The 11,514-nt window shown below is 37.8% G+C and overlaps 2 protein-coding genes and 1 non-coding gene across 4 annotated transcripts; 2 read left to right on the top strand and 1 right to left on the bottom strand.

Annotated features, from left to right (window-relative positions):
* Window positions 1–478: 478 nt before the first annotated feature.
* Window positions 479–583, bottom strand: LOC113284862. The gene has a single exon (XR_003328409.1). It is a non-coding gene; the product is annotated as a small nucleolar RNA R71 (small nucleolar RNA).
* A 6,973-nt stretch (window positions 584–7,556) lies between these two features.
* On the top strand, window positions 7,557–8,902 carry LOC113281533 (ribonucleoside-diphosphate reductase small chain-like). The gene has a single exon (XM_026530306.1). It carries the CDS (start codon window positions 7,691–7,693, stop codon window positions 8,681–8,683), a length of 993 nt encoding a protein of 330 aa, XP_026386091.1. The 5' UTR covers window positions 7,557–7,690; the 3' UTR covers window positions 8,684–8,902.
* A 36-nt stretch (window positions 8,903–8,938) lies between these two features.
* LOC113281534 lies at window positions 8,939–11,374 on the top strand. 2 transcript variants are annotated; one of them, XM_026530308.1, is made up of 7 exons: window positions 8,939–9,216; window positions 9,306–9,346; window positions 9,564–9,621; window positions 10,084–10,177; window positions 10,632–10,716; window positions 10,786–10,851; window positions 11,063–11,374. In XM_026530308.1, exons 1-7 carry the CDS (start codon window positions 9,102–9,104, stop codon window positions 11,177–11,179), a joined length of 576 nt encoding a protein of 191 aa, XP_026386093.1. In that variant the 5' UTR covers window positions 8,939–9,101; the 3' UTR covers window positions 11,180–11,374. The 2 variants fall into 2 exon arrangements, with proteins under 2 accessions (XP_026386093.1, XP_026386092.1); XM_026530307.1 differs by having other exon boundaries at window positions 9,291–9,346.
* The last annotated feature ends 140 nt before the right edge of the window (window positions 11,375–11,514 follow it).

The raw sequence follows: 11,514 nt of genomic DNA, 5'->3' as shown, positions 1-11,514 counted from the left end.
GTCAAGATACGACGGAAGAACAAGAGTTAGAAGTGGAAGAAGAGTTACAACTAGAAGAAGAACAAGAGGTTCCATTTGTAGAAGAACCACTAGTTGAAGAAAAAGAAGAAGAAGAAATGAGTGATGCAAATCGTACACTCAAGGACTTGGCTTTTCATAGGCTTGATGCACAACAGTGGTGTATTGAGACAAACTCAACCTTCGAGATCAAACCGGGGTTGCTTAGAGAGTTACCAAAATTCCATGGCATGGTGAATGAATATCCAAACAAGCATCTTATAGAATTCATTACCATTGTCAAGGCCATGTTGCCAGCGGAGACTGATGCCGATAGTGCAATGTTGAAAGTTTTTCCATTTTCTATGATGGATAACGCTAAGGATTGGTTGTACTCTTTGCCATCTGGAAGCGTCACTACATGGAACGGGTTGAAGAAACTCTTTCTAGAGAGGTATTTTCCTGCGTCAAAGGCTACCCAAATTTGCAAAGAGATATGTGGGATAAAGCAAAATGTTGGAGAATCTTTGTATGAATGTTGGGAGCGATACAAGAGATTAGTGGCAAGCTGTCCACATCATCAATTCAGTAATGCTATGATACAAGAACGTCCTCAACAATACCCATTGGGTAAACATTAGAACGATCGGCTAATTGCAATACAATTCCAGCCTTCTTAAGAGGACCTAACTCAAGTGAATTGTACATAGACGCAGGCATAACATTAACGGATGCACCTATATCCAACATAGCTTTGTTAAATGTGGTGTTACCAATTGTGACTGGAATGTCAAAGCTACCGGGATCCTTACATTTCAGTGGGAGTTTGTATTGTAAGATTGTCGAAGCATTCTCCCCCACACTTAGCACTTCATTACCTTTGAGCCTTTGCTTATTGGTACACAAGTCCTTCAACACTTACGCATACTTGGGAACTTGCTTGATAGCATCAAAGAGTGGTATGTTCACACGAATCTTCTTTAGAACGTCTAAAATCTCCTTTTCTAGTTCCGCCTTCTTGGAACTTGCAAATCTGCGAGAAAAAGGTAAAGGAGGAACATAAGTAGAAACCGGAGTTTTAGAATTAGGAATAGGTACCTCAGAAGTTTGGGGAGAATCATCACTCTTCTCCTCTAAAACAGGTTCTTTTGGTGTTTCCACCTTGCCCGAATCAGTAACTTCGGGTTGCACAAGGTTTGTACCACTTCTCAACGTAATAGCATTGACACCTTCTTTTGGGTTGATAGGTTAAGAAGGGAGTTTCCCACTATTTTGTGCCTTCAACTTGTTTATATCAATCGCCATGGAGCCCATTTGTGTCTGCAACTCCTTGATAGCACTCTTAGTTTCTTGTTGACTTTCTTTAAACATGGTAGAAATGCCTTGCATCATTGTTTGAAGCTTTGCATAGATATCAGAACCTTGATTTTGCATTGATTGTTGTGGTTGCTGAAATTGTTGATGTTGCGGCTGGAATTGTTGTTGTTGTGGTTGAAATCCACCTGAACGGTTGAAAGTAGGTTGTTGAACCGCGCCTTGCTTGTTTGCATAGCTAAAGTTGGGGTGATCTCTCCATCCCGGATTGTAAATGTTGGAGTATGGATCATACCGTCTTTGTTAACTATGGAGCAAGCTAGTGCGGTCTTTCCAAATCAACAAAGACGGTATGATCCATACTCCAACACTTACAGTCTACAGCCAAACCAAAGTTGTGGTCAGTGGTAGTTGTTCCTCCAGCTTACAATGCCTTAGATAATGCACAGGACTTCCGGGATGAGCTTGAAATTTCGAAAAATTTGGATAATTCTGGTGCTGAGAAAGTCTCGACGCCGGGATTACAGTCGTTCTCAAAATTTCAAATTTTAAATGAATCGAATCGTACGGGAGTTGGCGCAAACTCTTTTTGGGTTGAAAATCCTCTTTATAACTCAGAGTCAACTTCCGAATCGATGAGTCCATCCGCTCATATTGCCTGTAGGGGCAAATCAAACTCGAGTTTGAGTCATTATAGGGACCAGCGGGTAGGAATAGCTTCGGATGAGGTTTTTGATCCGATTTTGATTCCTCAGTCCACCCATGACTCAAACGACTCAGTTAATAAGGATCGTTATATGGCGAGAAGGTGCTTAGAGGCCCGTCGGTTTTAAGGCCGTGTAAGAGAGCTCTATCCAGGCTTGGCCATGATCTTAATGAAGCTGGTACGTCAAATGTATCTTCGACTTTTGTAGAAACTGTGGACTTATTTGGTCAGAGGAGAGAAACAACTTTGGGTGGGGATGTTGATCCCGAGTTGGTTTCTAGGCCGAGTCAAACTCCATTTTTATCAGGGTCGTTAGATCAATCCTCGAGTTCAAAAATAAATCAGATTATATCATCATCTACGTCGACAAAGGCAACTAAAAGTTTGGAACGGTCTTTAGAGATATCACCTAGATGCTCATCACGTTTTCAATCTATTCAAGCTTTGAGCACTCACGATGATGATATCAATAACTTAGTAAATTTCCATATCACCCTAAACAAAAGACTTGGTATCGATTGTGATACTGAAATTTCAAGGGAGATTTGTAAGGATTTACTGATAAATCACAAAAATTCATCTTCAACAGCTTATGCGACTGAGAACCAGTATGATGGTTTCAGCAAGTTTGATGCAGATATTGAAGATGAGAATTGGATTGCAGAGGAAGAAAGGGGTGTTTCCAATATGAAAGATATCTCAGATAATTTTGCAACAATTGGTTCCCATAAATCAAATACCTCTATTTCAGTTGCTAGGGTTCCTGGTGAGTCTATTGGATCATAAAATCTTATCATGGAATATTAGGGGTTTAGGAGATAACCTTAAATTAGCTGCAATTCGAAATGCTATAAGAAGAAGTAATGCTTCAATTGTGTCGATTCAAGAGACTAAAAAGGAATTCATTGATGATTATTTGGTAAGAGCTATTTGGGGTAACAATGGTTGCGAGTTTATTTTTTTGCCATCAGAGGGAAGATCAGGGGGGATTTTGGTAATGTGGAATCCCTCGGTAGTGGTAATGGAAGACAGTTTGTTGGGTGCCTTCTCAATTTCATTAAAATTCCTCAATACAACTGATAATTTCATCTGGATTTTTACTTCGGTCTATGGTGCAACTGACCCAGCGGATTATAATCAGTTTTGGCAGGAGGTTGACGATGTGAGATTGTTAATGACTGGGCCATGGTTGTTATGTGGTGATTGGAATGCAGTTTTGTATAATTCAGAAAGGAACAAAAGTGGGGGTTGTAATCGTAACAGGAAAAACTTCAGGAAGTTCGTAAATAATAATAGTTTGATAGACATCCCCATGTCGGGTAGCTATACTTGGACAAATTGTCAGAACACACCAACACTTGTGAGGCTTGACAGATTTCTTTTCACTCATGATTGGGAAGCAAATTGTATTTTAGTTGTGCAGTTCAAGTTGAGAAGGCCTATCTCAGATCACGCACCAATTCTTCTGAATTCCAATGCAGGATTGTCGCGTAAGTCTCCTTTTAGATTCGAAAACTATTATTTATCTAATCATACTTTTTTATACCAAATGTGAATATGGTGGACAAACTTAAACTTCTATGGTAGGCCTAGTTATGTTCTGGCTAAGAAATTGCAGGGTCTGGAATTTTTTATAAAAAAGTGGGGAAGGGAAACATATGGCTCATTACAAACAGAAGTTGATAAGTTAGAACTATAGATTGAGGTGTATGACTCTCTTGAGGAAATAAATAATTTGAATGATGAAGATGTTGCAGCTAGGGAGCAGACAAAAGTTAATCATAAGAATGCTTCTTTAAACCTTACAATAAAGTGGTTTTTTAGGGCCAAAGGGCAATGGCTTGCAAATGGGGAAAGGAATTCAAAAAAATTTCATTAAAATGCATCTTATAATCAGAGAAACAACACAATCAATTCACTAATGGTTGATGGCGTAATGAGTCATGACAAGGACATTATAAATGAGGAGGCAAAACAATATTATATGAAGGTGTTTACTGAGACAGTCAATGTTAGGCCGACTTTTGATAGTCTTGTTTTGCCCAGCATTAGTGTTCAACAGAGCATATTGATGGAGAAACCTTTTGAGGAGGAGGAAGTGAAGAATGTAATTCTTTGTTTTGGCAAGAATAAGGCGCCGGGTCCGGATGGTTACACAATGGAATTTTTTGGAACGGTGTGGGATATCATAAAACCTGAAATGATGGCAGTAATCAAGAAATTTGAGAGTACGAGCAATATAAATTGGAGATTAAATTGTACGAACATTATTCTCATTCCTAAATGTGAATGGGCGATTCATATGAATAACTTCAGGCCTATTAGTTTGATTGGTGGTATATATAAAATCATCTCGAAGCTTTTGGAATATAGGTTGAAACAAGTGCTACCCTCTATTATTTCAGAATTTCATGGAGCTTTCGTGGATAGCAGGCAAATAACAGATGAAATTTTAATAGCTTCTGAGCTAATAGACTCCAGAGAAAGAGAAGGCAAGTCGGTATTGGTGATAAAGGTGGACTTAGAAAAAGCTTTTGATAATGTTAATTGGGGTTGTCTGGATTATACAATGACTAGATTTGGATTTGGAATTAGATGGCGGAGCTGGATTAAATGGTGTTTATCGAGCACAAGGTTTTCAATGGCCAAAAATGGGACAACTTCTGGTTTATTCAGAAGTACAAAGGGGGTCAAACAAGGAGACCCAATGTCTCCATTTCTGTTCATTATGGTAGTAGAAGTCTTGTCTCCGCTGATCAAAAAAGCTTCATCTTTGAACCTATTGGCTGGATTTCGACCGACACCTGATGCACCTGAAATTAATCATCTGCAATTTGTGGATGATCTTATAGTCTTTCTTGATGATGATGTAGAGCACGTCAAAAATTTAAAGCATGTTCTGTTAGCTTTTGAGCTGATTTCCGGACTCAAAGTTAATTACAGTAAGAGTGCTTTGGTAGCAGTGGGTGATGCAAAAAATGTGGTTGAAAGTGCGGACTCTTTTGATTGTCCCATTGCTTCGTTTCCAATGAAGTATCTTGGGATTCCTTTGGGAAGTAAGTCTAAGTCCGTTGGAGTATGTGATGTGATACTACAGAAATTTTAAAAGAAATTGTGTGTATGACAAAGGAAATATCTTTCGAAAGGGGGCAGACTAATGCTAATTCAGAATGTACTTTGTAGTTTGCCCATCTACTATCTATCATTATTTCAGATTCCGGCGTCGGTAGAAAAGCAAATGGAAAGAATTATGCGTCAGTTCCTATGGGGTACTTTGAATCAGAAACCTAAAAGAGGATGGGTAGGTTGGAAGAAATTAAAATTGTCGAAAGAAGGAAGGGGAGTGGGAATAAAGAAATTGCGACTCATGAATAAGGCCTTGTATGCCAAGTGGATTTGGAGATATGGAAATGAAGAACATGCTTCGTGGAGGAAAGTGGTAAATCACAAATTTGGCGGTAATGTTAGAGCTTTCTTTCCTAACTCAATAAATAAACCAGTGGGTAAAAGTTTATGGGATGGCATACTTAAGACTTGTGAAGATGTGAGACAAAATACAACTTTGAAGGTGAATTCTGGAGATAGAGTTCTTTTTTGGGAAGATAATTGGTTGAATGGACAAACATTAAGTCGTTATTTCCAAATTTGTATAGAATTAGTAGGATGCAAGATGCTACAATTGATGATATGATGGTTGTCAACTGCGGGGATAGAAATTGGAATATGGCATTTTGCAGAAATTTGAAATAAGACGAAATTGCAAAGGTGGCACATCTACTCAATCTGATTTCTTCCTTTAACTTTGGAAATGTTGGTGGAGATCAGCGTATTTGGTAGCAAGGTACACATGTTTTTTCGGTTACTGAATGTTATAGGGCGTTGGAGACTGATGGTTTGCTGCTAGTTCCACACAAATGCTTATGGAACCCAAAAATTCCACAAAAGGTAATCTTTTTTGTTTGGAATTTATGTTACTATGCTGCCCTAACGTTGGATACTTACAGGAATTCGATTATGGTTAATGGTTGTTTACTTAGTAAGAAATCTCCGGAGTCGAATCACCATATGTTCTTATATTGTGAAACCACTGGAGCCATATGACTTTTTTTTCTGCATAGTTATGATTTATAATGGGTTTTCCAAGAATCTTTCCGGGATACGATTTGGGAATGGAAGAGGAGGAAAATTTCAAACTCTAACTCTAGTACCAGAAAAAACGTATGGGATGCCATTCAGTTTGCAATATGGTGGGTTGTATGGGTCGAGAGGAATGAAAGACATTTCAGTGGGAAGTATAAAACTTTGGATGAAATCATTCAGGTGGTCAAAATGTTTATCTATAACCGGTGTAGTGGCACCAAAATCTTCCAAGGTATACACTTGAATGATGTTTTGTACAATTGGGAAGCAATAATGTCATAATCTCTAACGGTAACCGTTTCGGTTTTGTTTTCTTCTTATTTTGGTTTTGTAAGCTCTACTATAATTGAGCTATTTCTGTATTTGTTTCATCAGTTCTCTACCTTCTTGATATGGAATTGATTTTTTAATCTATTTAGCCCTTTTTGAGTCAAAAAAAAATAACAATAAAAATTAAAAGTGAAGTTGATTTTTATTTTTGTTGGGATAATTTAAATTCGAAGGAGAATATAGACGGTTTATGTTAAATGGGGTTGTTGTGAACATTTGTTTTGTTGGAGTTTTTGTCTATGGATAGTGATACATTTGAGGTTATAACTCGTGTACTGATTTAATTATACTGTATCGACGTTTTCTCCTATTTATTTATTTATTTTTATATTTTTATTCGTGCAAATGTATAGGACCCAGCTCTTTTTGCCGCAAGCCTGCATAGCAATATGGTTGCCAATTCCCCACATATTCCACTTTGGAACCACCTTAACATGTAGACGCATGAACTTCGTGTGTACCTCACACCCTACACGTACACCCGTTTGGTGTCAACCTTCATTTGGACGTTTCTTACCATTCAACCTTATCTCATAGATCTAGATATTATTAGCTTTTGTTTTCCTCAGAATCAATCAACGGTCTAGTTTGACTGATTACGACCCTCCAGATTTCCAGAATCACGTGACAGCACACGCCAAAGTGGTGTTCATTACAATCCCATCATCCCTATCCCATAAACGGTTCAGATCTAAGGATGACATGCAACTCTTTAGGCGCGTGAAGTGTTTCCTTGTAAATTTAATTAAAAAACATTTCGATTTTCGCGCCAATCGAAATATCCCCGCTTTAAATTTTTCCTTAACAGTGGGCTCAAATATTCGAAACTTAGATTTCAAAATCAACCAAATCATCTGAAATGACCAAAATGTTCTCATCCTAACTAATATCATTCTAATCAAGTAAGAATCTTATGGGTAGTTTGGTTATTCAATATACAAAACCTAGAAAAAGGGACAGTTGTCAGACTAATTTACCAAAACACCCTGTTCATTCCCCCGCAAGCTTTTTCATTTCAATTTTTTTAAATCCCCCGCCTCCTGAAATTCAATCTCAACCACTCCTCTCCCTTATAAATGCTCTCGCTAGAACCTAATCCCCAAAATCATCTTCAAACCCATCGCCTCCCTTGAAAAAAAACCCTAGCTTCTTCAATCCCAAAATTTTTCTTTCAGAAATCCCCTCCCTAATTTCTTCTTCAAAATGCCTGCAATGATAGAAGAGCCAATCCTAACCCCAAACCCAGACAGATTCTGTATGTTTCCAATTCAATATCCACAAATCTGGGAGATGTATAAAAAAGCAGAAGCATCATTCTGGACAGCAGAAGAAGTAGATCTATCACAAGATCAGCGTCAATGGGAAGCCTTAACCCCAGACGAGCGTCACTTCATTACTCATGTTCTTGCTTTCTTCGCTGCTTCAGATGGAATCGTGCTTGAAAATCTGGCGGGCCGTTTCATGAAAGAAGTCCAAATCTCTGAAGCCCGAGCCTTTTACGGTTTTCAGATCGCCATCGAGAACATTCATTCCGAGATGTACAGTCTGTTATTAGAATCTTACATCAAAGATTCGAACGAGAAGAATCGATTGTTTCGTGCAATTGAGACCGTTCCTTGTGTGAAGCGAAAGGCGGATTGGGCATTAAAATGGATCGACGGTTCAGAGACTTTCGCAGAACGAATCATAGCCTTTGCTTGTGTCGAAGGAATCTTCTTTTCAGGTAGTTTCTGTGCGATATTTTGGTTAAAGAAACGTGGTTTAATGCCTGGTTTAACTTTCTCGAATGAGTTAATCTCGCGAGATGAAGGTTTACACTGTGATTTTGCTTGTATGCTGTACGGGCTATTGAAACAAAAGTTAAGTGCAGAGAAAGTCAAAGGAATTATTGCAGATGCGGTTGTGATTGAAAGAGAGTTCGTTTGTGATGCTTTGCCTTGTGCTTTAGTTGGAATGAACGGTGATTTGATGAGTCAGTACATCGAATTTGTTGCTGATCGCTTGCTCCAAGCCCTTGGATATAGCAAACTATATAACGTTTCTAATCCGTTCGATTGGATGGAACTCATCTCTTTACAAGGGAAGACCAATTTCTTCGAGAAGCGTGTTGGAGAGTATCAGAAGGCATCTGTTATGTCCAGTTTGAATATCAACGGTGGTGATACTCATGTATTTAAGTTAGATGAAGATTTTTAATTGTATTAATATCGTAAGGCGAGGAATTCATCTTGTTTTTATTTAAGGGTTAGACGTGGTTAGGGTTGGTTTATGTTTAGGTAATGTCGGTAGTACTAGATCATATGGTTGCTTTTGTTTTTCTACTTTTAGTTTTTGCTTTCTGTTTGCGGGTTCAGTGTGTTTTAAATAAAATTAAGTTTGTAATTATCTTATTATTATTAATTATCTTTCGTCTGACTCTCATGACTCAAATTGCATCTTCTCGTATCTGGCTTCTGAATCAGACTCAAAGCAAACACTCCTTTATGTAAACGGCGATAAGATTTAAAGTTTGTGGTACATTGAACATAGGCGCACATTAGAAACTGTGAGTCTGTGAACCTAATTCCTTGTTGCTTGGTTATACAACGCCGGCGAGACTATTGTGCGCATACCAATGACGATGATGAATTCTGGAAGAACAAGTGAAGTTGTTCAGAATGGAGGAATGTTAAGCAAAGAACAGCTGATTTATTTGTTCAGTCGTTTCTCTTATCTCACATCCCAGCCTGGTAATTTATGTTTTCTCAATTTTACCCCTTCATATTGGTGGAGTTTTTTTCATTTCTCAAGTAAATTTGGTTAGGTTTTGTTGTTGTAGATGTGAAGAAAAGGATTTCAGACGCTGTGAAAGATAAACAGGTTTCATCTTTGTTCCTTTTTGTGATATGTAGTGGTAGTAGGATTATTACTTAAATTAGAAATACATCCCTGGTGGTGGTTTCACAGTTCTGCTGGAATGCGTTGTATTTGTATATCAAATCTGCGGCGGTGGTTTTCTTGTGTTTCTTACATGTTTACTGAGTGACTGCATTTTAGTGTACTTATTGAAATGTCTATACTGCTGGTATCTATGCAGGAAGCAGTTGATATTACCACAGCCAGCCAAGAAGAAATACTTAATGATATGGGTGTTGGTGAGTTACTCCATGCTTATTTGCCTATATGTTCTTAGAATACTGTCTGAATAAGTTTACTCTGGACAAACCTTACTATAAGTGAATGATTGACCGATGATTATCATGGAATATGATTCTTATTAGTCGGATATATGTTCACTTTCCTACCTTAGGACTTGTAACTCTGTTGCTCATGAGCTTGCACTCTGGGCTAACACAAACAATTCCTCTATGTACTGGTCTGTTCCTCCAATTTGGCTTCTGCCAAGTGTTGAGGGGGATCATTAGCCTTGTTGAAGGCTGTTGCTTCAAAAAAAAATAAAAAATATAATTGTTATTAGTGGAATATGTGAGTATTTTTAGTCGCCTTTGGTTTCTGATGTCATAGACTAAATGTGATGAGTTGAATTATAGTTTCTGAGATACTATCTTTTATCTAGCATGGATTTGAGGAATTGAACTTCTATTTTGCAACTTCAGATCCAAGGTTCGGCATTGCTTGTTTGGGAAAAGTAAGCCATGTTTATGAGAATGACCAGGATTTGATGATCAAGTTTTATGGTTTTGTTGCAAAGTAAGTTTCTTTTTCTCACCTTTTTAGTTTTTGAATTATGTTATCAATGACATGTAGTTGGTGAACTTGAAGGGTTGCATTATATCTTATACACACAGTGCCCTTCGTTAAACATGATCCAAATGAAAAGAATACTGCATATGTATGTAGCCAACATATCTTTAGCACATTTCGTTGCCTAAATTCACGTTCAATCACCGTCTTGTTTGATTGTTTGGTGATTTGCTTAATCCTTTTTCTGGGGAGGTTTGTAAGATATTAATAGCTATAGCCTAGATATCTTTATTAGTCTATGACTCTATTTTAATGTACAGTTGTAGCTAGATATCTTTATTAGTCTATGACTCTATTTCATGCTAAATCAACTTTTCCACCAGATGCAATTCATTTTGGTGTTTATACCTCTATATTGAAACTAATGCTTCTGTTGGTTGTTAATGCCATCAAATTATAGGGAAGAAATTGTTTGTGATGAAGCTGAGCTTGAACCTGATGAATTGGCCGAGAAAATGCATTTCCAACACAAGCTACAAGAACAGGTTGATTTTTCACCAGGTTTGTATTTGCTCAAACATAGATACTGAAATGAAAATGTCAATTTCCTGCAGCAATTACAGATGCTGAAGCATATGCGCAAATTTCACCCAGACGACCAGTCTGAGATTCTTGAAAAGGTAATACACAATGAAGCGCAGGATTACTTTATTTTCAACATAGCTGTATGCTTTAAGTACTGCTCTTTAACATTTGATTTTTATCGCTCCATGATACATTGTCGTTGTTACTTATTTCCTAACGTCAGGGAGTTGTTATTTGGGGGGGCTTTTCCCCCTCAAGATTATTCTCTCATTTCCGTTTGTTTTCGTTTGCTATTTTCCATAACAGCTGCGCAAGCAGATGGAGAATGCCAAATTTGATAACAATGCAGCAGTTCTTACATCGAGCCAGATTCAGGAGATCATTAGAAAGAAATCATCGTTACCCTTCACTAACGCTAGGTAGCTACCTCACAGTAGGGGACCTGTTTATTCTATCTGCAAAATTTTCCTCTTTATCCATTCTAGGATTTATCTACCTTTAAGGTGATCTTCTTGTAACTGTAACAGTGCAACAATGCTCACAATCATAAGCCACTGTGACTTTGTAAAATTACTTCCATTGTCAAGGATGATGCAATGTTGTATTTTTATTCATGTATGTGGTCTAGCAGAATAAAGGAGGAATTATCCAGAATCCAGTGTACAAAGATAGGAAGAGGTCTCATCAAGGGAAAAGAGGAAATTGTGCAAGGGTGCCATTAGACACATTCATAAACAAGCAAAGGAACCTCAGTTTCC

The sequence above is a fragment of the Papaver somniferum genome, chromosome 5 (assembly GCF_003573695.1).
Source record: "Papaver somniferum cultivar HN1 chromosome 5, ASM357369v1, whole genome shotgun sequence".
Lineage (NCBI taxonomy): Eukaryota > Viridiplantae > Streptophyta > Magnoliopsida > Ranunculales > Papaveraceae > Papaver > Papaver somniferum.
This window is presented reverse-complemented; position numbering and strand designations above follow the sequence as displayed.

What these genes read in the sequence shown, in the direction of transcription:
- LOC113281533 (XM_026530306.1), top strand. Translation starts at nt 7,691, where the DNA reads ATGCCTGCAATGATAGAAGAGCCAATCCTAACCCCAAACCCAGACAGA.
- LOC113281534 (XM_026530307.1), top strand. Translation starts at nt 9,102, where the DNA reads ATGACGATGATGAATTCTGGAAGAACAAGTGAAGTTGTTCAGAATGGA. An exon ending in TTATCTCACATCCCAGCCTG is followed by an intron (nt 9,217 to 9,290) that starts GTAATTTATGTT and finishes AAATTTGGTTAG; the next exon opens with GTTTTGTTGTTGTAGATGTG. An exon ending in ACTTAATGATATGGGTGTTG is followed by an intron (nt 9,622 to 10,083) that starts GTGAGTTACTCC and finishes TTGCAACTTCAG; the next exon opens with ATCCAAGGTTCGGCATTGCT.